Source organism: Corvus moneduloides, chromosome 1, assembly GCF_009650955.1.
Source record: "Corvus moneduloides isolate bCorMon1 chromosome 1, bCorMon1.pri, whole genome shotgun sequence".
Taxonomy (NCBI): Eukaryota; Metazoa; Chordata; class Aves; order Passeriformes; family Corvidae; genus Corvus; species Corvus moneduloides.
Window position 1 is genome coordinate 99,905,426 of NC_045476.1, and position 17,685 is coordinate 99,923,110.

The 17,685-nt window shown below is 37.4% G+C and overlaps 1 protein-coding gene across 2 annotated transcripts in view; it reads right to left on the reverse strand.

The window, feature by feature from the left end:
- Positions 1-2,190: 2,190 nt before the first annotated feature.
- The window catches only part of ELP2 (elongator acetyltransferase complex subunit 2), a 39,825-nt gene continuing 24,330 nt past the window's right edge, over positions 2,191-17,685 (reverse strand). The window contains exons 13-22 of one of the 2 annotated variants that reach the window (XM_032119837.1): positions 16,499-16,687; positions 14,383-14,449; positions 12,706-12,801; positions 12,528-12,585; positions 8,763-8,835; positions 8,177-8,363; positions 6,454-6,575; positions 5,809-5,951; positions 4,584-4,697; positions 2,191-3,610 (exon numbers count right to left, since the gene is read on the reverse strand). In XM_032119837.1, coding sequence (XP_031975728.1) covers positions 3,454-3,610; positions 4,584-4,697; positions 5,809-5,951; positions 6,454-6,575; positions 8,177-8,363; positions 8,763-8,835; positions 12,528-12,585; positions 12,706-12,801; positions 14,383-14,449; positions 16,499-16,687 — 1,206 coding nt within the window. In that variant the 3' untranslated portion in view covers positions 2,191-3,453. Of the gene's footprint in view, positions 3,611-4,583; positions 4,698-5,808; positions 5,952-6,453; positions 6,576-8,176; positions 8,364-8,762; positions 8,836-12,527; positions 12,586-12,705; positions 12,802-14,382; positions 14,453-16,498; positions 16,688-17,685 lie in introns of both variants that reach the window. The other variant, XM_032119827.1, reaches the window with a different exon arrangement.

Consider the following 17,685-nt stretch of genomic DNA (forward strand, 5'->3'; position numbering starts at 1 on the left):
TGGATATGCCACTGAACACAAACTGCTCAAATACAGTCACTAGAGCTGGTCACACAAGGTGACAGCAAGAGCTGTGCTTCAGCAAGAGTACCAGGGGCTGGCAAAGGGAGCCCACAGCCCCCTCGGCTCCCTACCAGCAAACACAGAAGTAGGATAAGAGGAATCTGGTGGTTGGCATGGGAAAAAAAGCAGCTCCTGGCTGGGGGAGAAAACTGTCTGAAGGGATATCCCACAACTGTTTGAGGATGTGCCAGTACACAGGGCAAAAATGGGAATGGTGGAAGGGTCAAGGGCTGGGCAAGTCACGGGGTACACACTCTGCTGCCTCAAAACTACCGCTGCAGAGCCTGACACAGGATTGCTGGTAAAAAAGCAGTAGTGGGGCACTGCTGAACTGCGCTCAACTCCCACCTCTACCAGTTTCCAATGCACAAAAGGCAAAGTCTGATTTTTGTCCTGTCAGTGATTTTGTCTCATCTTTTGTACAGCTCCAGATGCTCCTTAAAACAGAGCAAGTAATATTTTTGCTTCCCATTTCAGTTATTTTAAAGTTTCCTAATTTGTAACAGCCACTTCTTTAAAGTGAGATTTGAGTCTAAATGAGGACACAGCTGCTTCCTCCTCTTCCCTCATCTCTGCATTAGCTGCCATTGGCAGTGAGCCAAGGAGCATTCTCATTTCTTCATGTTAAATATTTTGGAAAACAGAGATTAGTCAGAGTTACCAGAGCGATGTTTTCAATAGCTCAGAGTTCAATAATTTACTTCCTTGAAATTTTCAACTGCTTCTAGTTACTTCTGAAGTCCCAGCCCACAAGATAGACAACTGCAGGAAACAACAGCCTTTTTCTTAAGGCTTAGCATGATGCTCCAGCTCCTTCTTTCCCATTTCATAACTGAAGAAATGAAGACTATCGATAGCTTGGCAGCAGCATTTAGGGAGCCTACCATGTGAAGCCCAGGCAGGAGTTCCTTGGGCTGAATGTCAGCATCCCACATCCTCCCAGTTTACACAAACAGCTCATTTTGTCCTCCTGATCCACCGGACACCACGGCACCCTCACCTCTAATGGCAGTGTTAGCATGGCTTTTTGGTCCAACACAGACTTGAGAGGATGCCTACACCTACATCCTGGACTGAAAGATTTAACATTGCTTTGGATGACCTCAATAACCATTTGATTCTGGTTACAAACAATAAGGCCCATGCCATTTCTTGCTTGTTCACCTCTACTGTAAGACAAAACAATCCTCCTCCTTTAGCTCTGATTACATAAAACAGTTTGTTCATATCTTTGACCACAAAGTCTCTTCAAAAGAAGCATAAAGCCAGTAAATACTGGTAATATGCATCCAAAATCTTCATGGGATGGCTTTACCTCAAATGTACCAAAAGGTATTAAAATATTCTTTACAAAACTTCAGTTTGTCCCATCAATTTTCTCAACTCCATTTTCAGTGGCACGGTACAACAAGCAGAGAATTTCAGAGCACCACCTACATTGACAGCACCTCATTTCTTAGTATTTTTTACATGCTGGTTGGAAAACACGAGTGGATTTTCTTAGAAGATAAAGGTGTATATAAAAGTCACACCTACTAAATGCATAGCAAAGTGATATGTGATCAAAGATAGTATCATACATAAAATATTAATTGTGTGCCAAGGTGTCTCTTGACAACCTCTAACTTAACTGAAAATTAAAAGTTTCTATTATGAACACTTAGACTTGGGAGACCAACAGACTAATCTGGTTCATTTAAAGCTGGAACAATGAGGTGTAATCTTTAATGTGATTGAGTCACAGAGTCCCAGTGGTAATGGAGTGGATTACTAAATCATCTAGTAGCTGATGCTTGTTTAATGCCAGCATTTCACAAAATAAAAGAGAGCGACAACTAATATGAGGTTTCATTGTCACCTATGCCCAGAAGTGGCCACATGACAAGATGTACTACTACTGGAAAGAATTGTACAGTATTATCAACAAATTGTAAGATACAAGATTACAGTTGTGACACAGAATAAAGTTCCACTTCTGGCAGTTTTTTGAAACTTCATGAGTGGTAAGTTATGTCCTCCTCTTGCCAGGATATGGTTGCTTAAAAACTCCCAGACAAGTGAAATACAATCTTCAAACGCTTGAATGCTAAAGCACACATGTAAGGAAAGCACTGGGTATCACAAGCAAAATGTAGCAAATCATCTTTATTAATAAGTCATTTTTTTATTCCCCTGTCCCCATTTTAAAGAATGATTTTTTTTTAATGGCTGAAAAACAGAACTGAAAATGAAGACCTAAAATACAAAACCTTTCAAGGCATAAACTATAACTACTCTGAAAAGAGTATTACCCACTCTGAAAGAGCTGCACTCTTAATTTAAATATCCAACACTGTAAAAAGTTAAACACAATTCCAATTACCTCTGCATTGCCATTTACGGGTAGCAAGCGGTTCTGAAATAACAATAATTTCATTCTCAAAGTTTAACTGATTTCTAAATTAGACTTTGGAATCAGATACAGACCTGCTGAGGGAAAGTCTGAAGTACTCTCAGTCTATTAGCATCCTACTTAAATTACACTATGGGACAACTAAGTTAGCTTGTTTTCATCAGAGCAAAGAAGGAGCCCTCAAAAGTCAGGAAGAGCCCAAAGGCAGTGTAAGGAATGGCTGCCTCCTTTTAGCTCCTGCCTAGTGATATCCATAAGCTTTTCCAGTCCAAACTGTAGAGGATAGCCCTCCAACAGTCCAAGATGTGGCTCTTCTGTCTCTGCTCATAAAGGGCTCACAGGGGAGACACCAGAACATTTAGTGGTCTGTGAGTTCAGCTTTAAGCCCCACCTGACCAAGAAGCACAAGCTCAGCCCTGCACAGCAGAATAAAGGAATAAAATCAAAGAAGCAGGCCTGTCCAAGCATGCAAACACAAACTACTCCTTCCAGAGTCAGGTGGCCTCAGACTCGGACCAGGGCTGTAATATAAATTCAAAGGCAACCAGAGAAAGCTGTGTGTTTAACCCTGATCTCTGGCTGCACATGCCTAAACACACTAGCAGCACTGGCAGGCCAACCAACAGTTAAGTTTAGCAGCAAGAGGAGTTAAAAAAAAATTCAGTACTCCATGTGGAATCTCAACCACAAGCAGCTTCCCACCTACCCTTGGAGTCACAGAGAACAAAGCTCTCTCATTATCCTCCCATGCCCTACCCCACCTCCCATCCCTCAGTTTCAGGATATTCACCAAACAAAACATATACTTCATATTCCCAGAACTGCAGCAATAAAAAAATATTTGACATTTCAAACTTCCACCAAAGTTGTTTTAATAAGTTACATGTCAGATATTTCACTTGGCACAGCAGAAAAGAGAAAATTCAATAATCAAAGTGGCTAAAAGTTGAAATAAAATGCTGTGAATCTCTTTGGTGCAAACAGGCATGCTGTCTTTGCTAAAGAGCAAATCTGTTGACATTGAATATTTTAACAGAGTGATCAGCTCCACAACTTGCAAGCTGCAACCACTTGCTGCTGTTCTCATCATTATGTCCAGCTCTGCCTGCATGATGTCTCCAACATAAGCGTTTCACAGCAAGAGCATGACTTTGGCTGCAACAAAAAGAAATCCATACGTAACTGCAAAATGTTAAACACAGTTGGGCATGTGAGTGTAAACATCAACACTCACGCAATTAGTACTCTTCAGTTTACACTACCGACTGAGGAAAAACTGACTTGTGACAACCAGCAGGTATTAAGTTCTTATTAAGCAGGGTCATTAACACTAATGACATTTTATCCTCTCACTCATCAATAATTCAAGCAGCTATTGATTTTCAGTTTTACCACATTAAGCTGGAGGTCGAGCATCTCAGTTACTTAGATATGACGGATTTCTGGCTCTTAGCCTGCGATTTCCTGTTTTCTGGTGTCTCTTTCCCATTCATTTCAAGCACACACAGGCCAAAGTCACCATCAACTTCCATTTCTGTTAGTATCAATGCCAGTGTGTGATAGAGGAACCCAGGAGAGTGCTTCAAGTGAAACATCTGAAGTCTCTCCACAGAGTCTCTCTAGCTGTCACTGCAGCAGCTCTGCACATAGCTTGTCACTCCTTTGGTTTCTCCTGGAAGCTGCTCTTGAAAGCTTGCTGTCATCCACTCCAAAATGTTTTGCTGATGTATATAGACAGTGATCCTTTCCACTCTCTCAAGTGTTTCTATCATCATATATATGACTGAAAGTAAAGCTTTTTTTTTTTTTAAGTAGGGCCAACAAATAATAATACTTCTCAAAGTATCTGCATAGCATGAAGTATTTTGGGGTTTAACTCCCCTCTGGTTTTTGTCTGTATTTTTTGGGAGGTTTTATTAATACATCTAAATAACCAATATTTTTATTTCTGGGTTTTGCTTCAAGACATCTTTAGACTTTCAGGGATCAAACTTTTCATAAAAGGATAACAATTTTTGGTATAGAAATAAACTAGATCAATATATTTTATACTATAAGAACAGAACTCCAGCACTGTTAGTCTGAAGAATAATATTTCATTGCACATAACTCACTTCAAAAGACTTACCTGTTACACATCTCAATGCTTGTGGTCCAATCAGCCTGTGCTGGTTCTTTCCCACTTTGCTTCCATGTGTACAAGATAATCTTCCCATTCTCTAAGCCTACTGCAACAATGTATCTATCAAGAGAATAATTACATTAGTTTAGAGATTACAGTAGACAGCTCAGTGAGGTCAGCTCTAATGCAGCATAGAAAGAACTAGCACTCAAGCACTGTTGTTGTACCTTGCCCTTCAAACCAGTATTTACTTTTCCATGAAAAAAATTAATACATCACAATTTACGTCAAAGCTGCTTCACAAAAAAAAAATGAACAAAGCAGAAACCTGCTGCACATATTTGATTAGGAAAAAAAAGAACGTTTTCACAACATCAGATAAATCAATATTGTTGGAAGAATTAATGTACTTCAGGTGTGTTCACACCTGTCTTAGGTTACAATGTAAGATGTAACCAAAAGTATGTATTCTATCACCATCTGTTGAAACCAGGAGGGGCAGGGCTCTTTGTCTCTTCATGACACATCCCTGATAATTCCCTCCAGAGGGATACCTTCTGTTAATGGGCCATCCAGCCTCACTGCATGACTCACAGAATTACATCATCCCATTGTGAGATGTTCCGCCCAGGGGGAGGAACCAAGCATTCCTAGCTGGATATAATCTGAGGTTTGGAACACCACTCAGCCCTTACCTACTGGACTCCCAGAGGAGAAGAGCCACATAACCACCACTGGAGCTTCAGAGGAAGACCAGACCCTTCCACAAGATCACTGCTTCAACAGAACCACATCTATCACCTCAAGAGGACTGCAGCCACCTTTTAATCGGACTGCTACCGCCACCCTGCCTGACGGGGTGTCAGGTCATATCCTGACTCTGGCAGTTTAAACCAGTATTTCTGTATTATTGCCTTTATCCTAATTTTCCTATTAAATTGTAAATCTGACTTGGAATCTCTCACTGGTTTGCTTTCAAACTAGTACAATGCCTCTCTCCCTCCCCTCTCAAACTTTCTTTTTTTCTTGTTACACTTTTTGGAGAAGTCACCATACACCTGAAAAGGTGGCTAGGAAAGAAAGAAAGAAGAGGTCATTCAGTTAAAGAATGGTCAAAATAATTGACAGGTAGATTTTGGGAGCTGTTTAGCCACAGGAAACTAGTTGACTAAAGGGATAAATACTAATCTCAGATTAAACACAAAATGACCTCACAGAAAACCAGCAATACCTTCCATCAGGAGTAAGCACACGGCTGATACCAACAGCAGTCACAGAATCCCCAGCATCCAGCACTGTTGAACAAGGCTTGATTGAATCCAGCACATTCCCTTCAGTAATCACTGACAGATCACACTGGCCCCAGATAATGACCTGTAAGAAAAAGAGTAATCTAGGAACTTTCATTTTAATCTCCTTGTAAATGCACATACAAAAACATAAGGAATAACTTAATCAAAATAATTCCAGGGCACAGAATTAAGTGGATGACCCTGAAAATAGTAAAAAAATCTCTACCTGCAAAGATCCAACTTTGTAGACAGTCTGTCTGATTTCATTAAAATTACTGACAACAAAACCAGATTCTGTTATGAAAGTTAAACAAAAACTTGAGACCCATAGTATTATGTCATGTATGCTTGTCTTACTGCATGAAAAAAGAAGGGAGAATGTCCAACTGGCAGCCCATAGTCTTGTATATACATATTCTAGCACTTTATTTAGCTTATGAAAGTATCACTGATTTCTGTGCTAATACATGCAATAAGATTTTTGTGTGTATATAAAATATGGGCTCATTAGAACATAGTGTTTGCTATTCTAAAATACATTTAAAATAGCCCTGGGCTTTCTAAATTCCTTTAACATTAATTACCTTTTTGTCCCGACTACCAGTAATAAAATACTTGCTATCTGGTGTCCAATCGCAGGACCAAATGATTCGACTGTGAACAGCTGTATTTTTATCTGTGTAGGCACAGCAAGTGAAGACTGGTCCTGGAATAAAACATATAGAGGAAAAGCCTTCTTTCAACCACTTTACATATTTAACGTGATTGTTACTCTTACTTTACTCTGTGTCAGATCTGCAGGAATACTTGGACATTATTCCGCTCATTATTCCATTATTTTTTTCTTTAAAGCAACTGGGAATACTTAGGACTACATGAATATTTTTTTTCCAGCATTTACCACAGTGGTAACTGTTCAAGACCATATCAGTCAGCCCTTATAGCCCTAAAACAGTAGGAACAGTTCAATCTTTTACATGTATTTCTTTTTCAGAGGAATTTAAGTCCAAGTATAACACCTTCAGGTTATTTCTATCAAGAACAGTGATTTCAGAAGTTTTTGAATAGTGCAACATTTACCATGTGTTCACGTTTCCCCAGTAATTTCACTGGCACTCCTATTTACCAGTAAAGTCCCAACTGCTCAAATCAAAATGGTCCAATTGTAAAGATTAATGTGTTCCCAAAGAGACAAGCTGCCATTTCAGCATGTATACAATCAGGCACTAAATCTGATCAGCAGATCAGTAAATGGGAATGCTTTTCCTGAGTAGAAAAGGTTGTCATTTTGGAGGATAGACTTTGAATAACCCCTTATTGGGATGCCAATAGCAGCAGTTTTGCTTTACACTGATAATGATGTTATTTGTAGACAGAAGGGTTATTGATGAACAGATGAAAAGAGGATTTCCTCTACTTGCTATGAGTATTCATGATCCTTATCCTGAAACATTGTGTAACTACTGTGGACAATATGCCAGGCTTTAGAATAGAAGTCTGAATAGAACAGAAATTCAAGCCAGGATACAACCGGACACTGTCTGAAGGGGCCAAAACTCACTGCCAAGTCTCTAGGAACATTCTATAGAGCCCAGCAGTGTTTATATGCTATTAAGCCAAGAGTGCAATGATAATTGCTTTCAGCACAAGCATCTGTTCTAGGATTCTATTAAAGTGTTCAATAGCAATCTCCTCATGATTTTGCAAGGCTCAAAGTCTTAATGAGAAAGTCAACTGAATCCTTACTATCAGCTCTTTTTCCAGACATAGCCAGTCCTAGTCAAATTAATCAATTGTGTAGGATTATCAGAAAGCCACACCAAAGACAGAGATTAATCCTGTCAAGAGTCTCAAAGGGTCGTGTCCTGCAAGCAAGGACAAGGCAGCCCTATGCAGGATACGGGTGCAGCGCTGGACCTTCGGCTATGCCTGCACAGAACTCTTGAGATGGCTTTCCCTGACAGAATGCCAATGTGAAGTTCAGCTAGTATATTTGATTTCAGTAAGTCAAACATACAATCACATGCAGAAGGCAGGAGGACTAGCAGACTTCATTACATCCGTCAATTAAACACCATCTAACGCCTGATTATATTCTTCTCTGCATTTTAACTTCCTTTCTATCTTTCCACACATTAACTGCATTTCTTAAATCCACAAGAGCCTACAACATTAATAATTCTTCAAAGTCGTACACAAACTGTCCATTAAAATATTTTATCAATTCTCTTTCAAATATTTTGCGGTCAAAAATATTGAACAAACTTCCAAGTCTACAAATTTGTATACCGACTTCACATATCTTACCTGACTCTGAAGAATCTTGTTTCCTCCACAGTGACCAATTCCTGTCTCTAGAAACAGCTAGTAAAAATCTGTCATCAGGAGAAAATGCCAGCTGAGTTACAGTCAGATTGTGAAAAGACAAACTCTGCAGTTTCTTCCAAGAAGCAGTGCTCCACAAAATAATTGCTGCATGTTCTTTTCTGGAAGCCTGTATGGATGGAAAAAAATATCAGTGTGAATTAATGAGAGCAAATATAAAAGTCACACATTTCAAAGTATTATAATACTGGACAGCGTGTTTTAAGGCTTGAAATCAAGTAAGACTCAGCTTTCCTCTGGTAAGTTTCAACATTGTTTCACTCCTTTCTTTTAATGCTGACAGGATATCAGAAAAGATTTCAGATCTGTATTTGTTAGTATTTATCTTACTAATATCTTCAAATGAATCGTATACAATTTAGGAATAATAACATATTTGCAATCACTCTCACCTTTGCAAGGCAACTGTCACTTATACAAAATCTTCCACATTTTTGTGAAAGAGCAAAATTCAGGCCTAAAAGTCTGATAGCACTTTTCACTAGGTGGTGCTAGAATCTTGTCTTACCTTACATGCTGAGGCAATTACAGTGTTTGAATTATTGCAAGCAACACAAAAAATTTCATATCCATGTCCATATCTGAAATACATGTGAAAACAAATTCAACACATCACAGTCTTTTTTCCAGTATGTATCAAAGTTCTTACATTAATTTAAATCCCTTTTCAAAAATGAAAGGCACCTGCCGGGAACTTCTCACCACTGTTTCAGTGTTACATCCCAAATAATTTATTCAGCACTCGGTTTAAACATCTGCACAAATTCTTCCATTAGAAACTGGCTACAGAAAAATCTCTCCAGCCCATTCCACAGTCTTAAAGCATCAGCACTGTAAAAGCTTATCCTAATGACTAACAAAGCAGATTAAAGCAGCATTTAATGTATCCTTATTTTCTTAAAAAGCAATTTTAACACTACCAAGAAAAATCATAAGTCACATATTTGAAAACCACTGAAGAAATATGCCACAAACATACAGTCAAAGAATGCCTATTCTGTGAAATACTGCAAGAAGATTTCTGAACTAAAGGACAAGAATCATCTGTAAAACCCCCAAAATTTCTAGCCTTCTCCAGAAACACATTTTTTAATCAGTCTTTGCATGATTTCTGCTGAAATTCAGGCTCACATATCCAGATTGGTATTTAACTAATGCGGAGAAATTCCAATCAGACTAATACAAATTAAAATCAGTCACAAAAAAGACTGGAAGTAAAGTAAAATTGGAGATGCAGTCTATAAACAGTAGACAAGTATCAGCTCAATACTAGCAGGGTGGAGTTGTTTCCTATGAGTCTCCTAGCTCTGAAGAGATGGGCAGTTCTCTTAATGAACTCCTTCAGTCAGCAGTGTTAACTTCTTATATGGGATTGATGTTCATGGGATTTCACTTGCAGCCAGAACAGCCACCTACTTAAATGACAAATTACTGTCTGGACCTGTTGGACTGAGTCCAAAGCATCGCTGATGGGGATATCCTGTCAACAGACTTCCACAGTCATGTCTGAAGACTGGGAGTGCACTGGCTTTTCATGAAATGTAACTGTGCCTGGACCATTTAACAGGGAGAGGGACTGGTGTGTACCCCTAACTGGAATGTTAAATTGCAAACTTGGTTGTATCTTATAATGATGAAGGTACTACTGCATGTCTTACTCTTAATTTGCCACCAGCAGGAGTTTTATCATAATGCTTACTTTGAAAGCACATTCCTGGAGACTGTTTTGTAGTGAAAACCATTGCAAGTCAATCTTCTAAAACTAAAAAAATATTTATTGCATCAAAAGTATAAATTTCCTGAAATTCAAGGAAGGAAAAATAACCTGTGAAACAAATCCTTTGTTGCTTCGGTTTTAATCTCCTAAAAGTAGTATTGAAGAGCAGCTGATGGAAACATTTTAGGCTTCTGCATGCAATGCTGCTTTTGCTAAACGCAAGCACCAAAATGTAACCATTCTTATTAAATTAACAGAAAAAACAAAATATTGTCTTTTGCAAAGTCACATGAGCAGGATTATCCTAGGTCAGACCAGCAGCTGGAATAGCCCACTGCTGTCTTCAGGAAAGAGGATTAACCTACTGGCAATAGGAGATGCTGTTTTAAAAGAGTGTATGAGCCTTGACAGCATAGGAGCAACAATCCAACCCCATTCTCTGATCCCATAAACAAAGTCTGATTTCTTCACTGCATAGTACACCACCAAATAAAGGTTCACAATGGAGAGAAGTTAACTGCATGAATGAATAATGAAATGATATTTTCAACCACAAGCAATTTTGCCTCAGCATTGTGAAATTCAAAGCATTTTTTTAATGCACAGGTAAACTGACTGGACTTTCACAGTGTCCAGACAAATGAAGGCAGCAATTTTATAGCGTCAAAAAGGATCTCTTCCAACTTCCAAGTGTATTATATGAAATGTACATACATATAAACATATATACATATATATTTATGTCAACACTCAGGCTTTAATCTCAGCATGCTGCATATGAACACTCTATGATAATTTTCCAAGAGGATAAAGATTAGCATATTCTCACAAGATTTACCATATTTTTAAAGTTATTATATTACGTAAAAAATTCGCAAGTTCTTCATACTAAAACCTCCTCAAGCAAACACTTTGCAAAACCCAGCACTAATCCTTCAAAATCTGGTGTCAAGTTAGAGCTAGGAATACACAAATGTCAATGACAAACAAGCTATTTATAGCAAGTCAGTGCCTCACAATGTTCTTCTGCTGCTATGGCAACTTGAAATCTACATTATGCGATTTCACGTTACTTCTTTCAAGATTATTCTGAGCAAAAAATCTGAAAGTCTATGAATGCTGTACATCTTGTTGCTCTTGCATAAAATAATCTGTATCATTAGCTGTATCTCTAAAAACAGAAAAAATTGCTCAGATAAGTCATCTGAAGACCATCATAAAACAGAGTTATTTTAATGAATGCAAGATATAAAGGCAGATAAGCAGTACTCCCATAGCAGCGTATAAAATATTAATGTCCCACTAGACTGTGAAATGTCAAAGGCAAATGAAGAAGAATTTTGGCCTTGGCTCCTTTTCACTACTTAAACATCCCTTATCAACCTACTTATGTGAGTCCATTAGCAGCCATAGCATGCACAGCAGAAACAGTTAAAAGTAACAGTTAGAAATTACAAAATGTGCAGATATGGTCTAACATCCACTGGCTTTCCTCCTAAAACCACTTTCAAGTGCAAACACAGTAACAGAGCTTAAAAGCATTCAAAGCAGATTTACTGGCCAATTCAAGGCAAAGATGAGCTCCCACAGAACTTCACCCTCAGTCAAACAAAAGCAAGCTGCAAAGTGTTTCCCCAAAGCTTTTTATTTCATCCCTCCCAACTGAAGTCACAAAATTGGTAATGTATAGAGGTAACTGAGATCATCAGCAAAGGCTCAACATTCTTCTTGTTCCAGTCTGAGACCCCTTTCAGGAGATTCAGATAAATAAACCCATAAGAGATTGAGATTATTCAATTTCTTTGGGCTACACTTTGATACTAAAAGTTTGAAGACTGTGAAAGCACAGCCTTGTGTTACTGGGATCATGAGGGAACAAACCAGGTGACAACATTCATGAGAAAATTGTTGTGAATTTCAGAAAAGGAAGAAAATGCAGCTGAAGAATTCTAAAGCCCTGCAACCTCAAAACAATTATGATCACATAACTCCATTATCTTTGCAATTGACAACCACTCTGTCAGCATTCAATACCCAAACTGGGTTTGCAACCATCTCACTCAACATTCATCACTTTGCTCTACCACTAGACACACATCCTGGTTTGGCTGCTGCTTCCATCTACTGCACCTTACAACTCTGATAGGCATTAGGGGCAAGCTCCTCCATCAATGTCTCAGCCTTTACTTCCATACCACATCTGCAGGCCTGTGCCATGAAGTGGAAAGATGCAGAAAACTCCTTAAACAGAGAGACCTTCAATATAGACAAGGTTTTAAGGAGAAACAACCAAGTAAAATAAAATTGTGACACATCAGTTCTAACTGCTATTTTCTGCACTGTTTCCTAATTTTTACATATATATATACATACATATATATACATATATATATATATATATATAAAATTTATTTATCTTACAAGCAATAGAGAGCACACAAAGTCAAACAAGGTAGCAATATAGGAAGAGTTACAAGACCAGACTATATTAATATGTTGCAACAGCTTTCTGGAAATTTTGTAACTTAAATAAGAAAAGGAAAAAATAAAACTTACAACTTCTGAATTTCAGGCCATAAGGTATTCTGCAGCAAGTGATCCTCTGGTGGAGGTTCTAAAAAAGATTTGTACAGCATATTCAAATTTGATTTTTTCAAATCTGCTAAATAATGCTTCAAGTTTATATCCAATGAACCTCATTCTCTATTTCATACAACAGAAATTAATCTCATACCTGTAAGGATCAGGGGTTGAAAATAAACCTCTGGATACTGATTTGAAATTGTATTAAATGATTCTTCATCCTCATCTGGTTGAACAGCCATATCTCCTATTCAAAGTAAGGACTTCATTAGCTAAAGAACATACTTAAAGGAGGAAAAATATGAGGATTGACTACACAAGTAAAAAATACCTATTTTTTTTACAAGTACTTGAAACAAGGTTTCTCTGCTTGCAGAGTTACAATAATATAAATACTAGAAGCTTGTTATTCTAATGCATATGAGAATGAGAAGATTTTTAAAAAATAATAATCTAACCTTCATTTTGAAACTGACCTCTCTCCATCAGCAGTCTTTTAGAGATTCCTAAAAAGAATTTGACTGAGCGAAGCAGTCACCAGAGTTCAACCTGTGTTTCCCCAATATTAACACTTTCCTTCTGTATTTGACAAAGTTTAAGACAAAAATCTCTGATACAAGTGATGAGTTCCTAAGTTTGATGTAGATGACTAAATGAAAAGCCACACTTGAGCAAGTGTATCTACAACTTGCAAACTTCAGCAAAACTGTAGAGGACTCAGTCCTTAGCTTTAGGCAAAAGTACCAGAGGTAACCGAAACTAGTTAATTATAAGTTAAAATTCAACTCTGTCCTTCACTGTGAAGGTATTAAGAAAAAGGTACAGAGACAGGGAACATTTCCTCTCAGACAGAATCTACCTTTTTGACAATGTACACCTCACGCACAGCAGTTCCAAAAGCAGGTATACAAAAAGCAAAGCGAAGACTCTTGTCATCAATCCCGTCTTCTCTTTCCTTGAAAATTAAATGAGCACTATTTATCTGAGACCACTGTCTGATCATCGCTCACCATGAAGATTCCTCTTCAGAATAAGTGAGAACATGTCTGTGGTGTTTTACTCTAAGCCATCAGTGCTGACAGCATTGTGTGAGCAGCAGTGGACAATGCGGGGAAGTTCTATTCATGGTGCTCCTTCTGTGTGGGCCACATGACATCAATTGAAATTAGTTATTCTGTGTGTGGCAATAATCTAGAAGAAGGAAGTTTTGTTCCCTCTCTCATTCAAAGAACTCATGAGAAAGCAGGGGGAAAAAACTTTGCCAAAATACATTTTACGAGTTATTTGAAGTATAACAAAGGCGGTTTTTCTCTCACAAATGATTTAGGAAAATCTGTCTTATTGCCATTGAAGACCCTGGAGACAAAGCTTATTAAAATGCTTCCTTTTTTTAGATCATACCTTCTCATAAAGCTTTAAGCAGAGAAAAAACAGGTCTGACCTAATTTGTACATTCCACTGTAGTGCATTTTTACCAGAGACTTTATGAAAAACCAGACTCTAGTCTCAGTCTCAGGAGAATACTTTTATCATTCTAGGGAGATGTTTGTCCCTCTTTCCTTGTCCCCCCATAATGTAATCTCCCCTGCCTCTCCAAGACATTAGTTACTGTTGGCTAACTAATTCTTCTTTACTTGTGCTTTTTCTTTTATTTTTAAGCACAGTATTTAGGTTCTAGCAAAGAAATAAACACTTCGCATTATTTTATTTCTAGATTTGGAACTTGCAGTCAAGCCTACATTTACAGACCTAATATGTACACTAAAACAATCCCTTAAATAAAGTTTCCACATGAAACACCATAACCATTATTTCTCACTAGCAATACCTTCAAAAACAGCTTTATTGGATAATCCCAAAGCTGGCACAGTTGCACCTTCTGGAAGATCAGATGACTGCTGAATTAAAGAAAAAAGAAAGGTTACACACAGATTATCATGTAATCTTGGATTTCAAAGGCCACAACTTAAGGAATCCCCAAGAGTTTCTAGAGTTAATTTCCTAGCAAGTGAAGGGGGCACTTCGAAAAACTCTTGGACAAAATAAAAACCAACACTCTGCAAGGAAAAAAAAAAAAAAACAAACCCAACAACAAAAAAAAAGCTTTTCTAAGGCCCCAGCTCAAGGATTTTCTTCAACCTTAATTGCAGCTTTTCTTCCACAACTATATTTATTCTAGCGCATACATGACAATTAATCTATTAACTGAGAGCATTGCAGTTTTTAACACAATAGAACTGGGAAATCATTGTTCTGAAGTGAAATAATAAAGCAGCATTTTGGAAAAGAGAACAGAGGGTGACTGCCTGTGACCACCACTTGAAATACAACTCAGTAAATAGCACAGATATGTGGCTGGAATACGTGTGTGTTCAAAGCAGCACAAGGGAAAGACAAATCACCACACAGAAAATACTTCCATAATGGTATAGAGAAAAGAGTAAAAATTTAGAAAAGGTAAGTGAACTTGGGGACCTTCATGTAGAGATAAAAGAAGATTTAATAGCTGTAAACCCACTTCCTTATGGTATCTGAAAAGTTCAAAGAAACACTGTTTTACAGAATGAAATCAGTAATTTAAGTGACAGCTTAAAATGTATTTAAATGTTCATAATTAGATAAGAAAATTTATCAGACACAGACAAGTATAAGTCCCCTAAAACAAAAATCGTTCCTGATTACAATCCAAAGTATAATACAATACCATGAACTTGAACTGAATATGATCCTATTCAACCCTTTTTGAATATAAAGCTGGGTTTTTTTGGTTTCAGGTACTTTTTTGGGGAAGGCATTTGAGCCAAATTAAGAAAAAGCTTCCCCACTTTAATGATAAAAAGCTTTCACAGAAAACAATTTCAAGAAAGCTATTTAAAAGCAGCTGTATAATTAGAGCTCATAAAGCCTTCCTCTTTAACCAAAGCCCATGTGAAACACTTTGTGATATGAATCAAAAAACAGCACTCAGAGGAAGAGCCGATAAGAAGTCCTCATAAAGTAAAATAATGACATCTGCCAGCCTTATAAAAGCACAATGTTATTTGTACAATGGCCATTAATGCAAATGCTTACGAAGTCTTGTGGAATTAAAGCACTAAACAGCTACTTATGTAACTTCTTGCTATTGAAAATGATTCTATTTCTATCCCAGATATTTCAATTGTTAAATTAAATGGAAAGGCTAATCCATCTATGAGAAACTGCAGAGAAAACCCTGCTTTTGAGTGAGATATCCAAAGAGCATGCAAGGCACTGTACAGAGGCACCTATCTTGAACGAAGTCTGCTCTACAAAATGCAGACAAAATCAGAATTAGAACTTAATGTAAATGGGGACCAAACAAAGACAGCAACACAGGACAGCAGACATACCCACAACTAAGAACTGGAATCTAAGGTCTCAAGAAGATTTCCAATGCCAAGAGGAAATAAAGCCTGAGCAAGTACATATTTATAAATATTTGTATGTAAGAACTAAAAACAGTGCTGAAAGCTTTACGCTATTTCCAAGCATACAATTACAAAAAAAATTAGTAATACCAACACATAACCACACAACAATAATTAGATCTAGACAAGACTACTACATCCTTAAATTAAGAAGAAACACATTACCAGGCTTTATTGTTTGTTTAATCCCCAAGTGTGTACAGCAGCCTATTTTGGTTTGAGTTACTTAAAATTTACCCACACTCTTTTCAATCTTCTGATACAAGGTCTTGTTTGGTTTCAAATAGAACCTGTTTCATATGACAACACCATAAAAATACGTATGAAACAACACACATGGAAACAAGCAGAAGGGAAAGGAAAAGCAAGGTTAAGGTTTCAGTACAACTAAAAGAATTTTTACAGAGTTTAGTGCAATCTGACATTTTCTGAAGCATTAACTTTATTTACATCTAAGAGGGCTCTCTTCACTTAGAATTGCTATAGCACACTTACAGAGGAGCACAGCTTCTCCATTGGGATACCAGTGATGTTACTGAAATTTTCTATAAAATTCTTGGGAGCACGAAAAACTCGAAGCACTTTTTCATCTGCTCCTGACACAAACTCAAACCGGCCGATCATTGCCAGACAGCGCAGATCGTATCCGTGTACTTGAGGCCTGGCAATTTCATGCCACGTTACCTAAAAACAGACACACAGCAAAACCACAACTCTTAAACAGAGAAGCAGCACAATCTAAAGCTCAAAAAAAGTACCACTATTTACTTGCTGAACTTACTAATATAAAGCAAAGTTAAGAGCAACCTTCTACTGATGTGCATAAAACTGGTGCTCACATACATCAGTTGAATCCTATTTTTCCACCAAACCACTCCTTTAATTAGTAAACTGTGTCCCTGCACAGATGTGTTTAAGGCACTTACTGTGACTTCTTTATGCTAGACAGGAATAGAACATAATTTGCCTAAGCAAAAAGACGATTGTATCCTACTACTTTCAAAACTGTAGGTCTGTAAGACCTAAGAAAGGTAGTGATAATTATCTTGCTTCCTTCATCTGTCTTTCACAAAGAAGAGCAGCACTGCAGGCTGCAGGTTCCTACTTCCCTCTTTTCTTTAAATACTTGTCATGGGTTAGCACGATTTGAGACCACTTAGCAGAAGATTTGCAAAAAACTGACAAAATCTTCATAGATTCTTGCAAAAAAAAAAAAAAAAATCGGGAAAATCTACGTAACTGTAGAAGTGTTTTCTTTCTTCCTACTTTCCTGAAATATTCTATCCGATCGTCAAGTGCTAATCCAAGAAAACAAGAATTAAGTTAACCAAAACAGAGAGACAAGGTAGTTTTATAGTCATACTAAACAAATAATATTAGCAAAAAAGATATTAAATTATTTTAATTGCTTTTCTAAAAATCTGACTTATTCTACACATGGGAAAAATTACTCTTAAAAAAAACCCATTTGTTTTCTAGCGAATGCACTTTCAGAAGAGATTTTTCCTAAGTGTCATTTGCTACTTCACCTAAATGATACTTCAGTTGGAAAAATCCAGTGTGTACTTTTGAGTTAAGAGCTAGTAGAATCAGAATCAATTAAAATAACTTACACTACTTCACTATTAGAATTCCTACTACTTCAGTATTCCAATGCCTGTAGCCAAGACAGAATTTACACT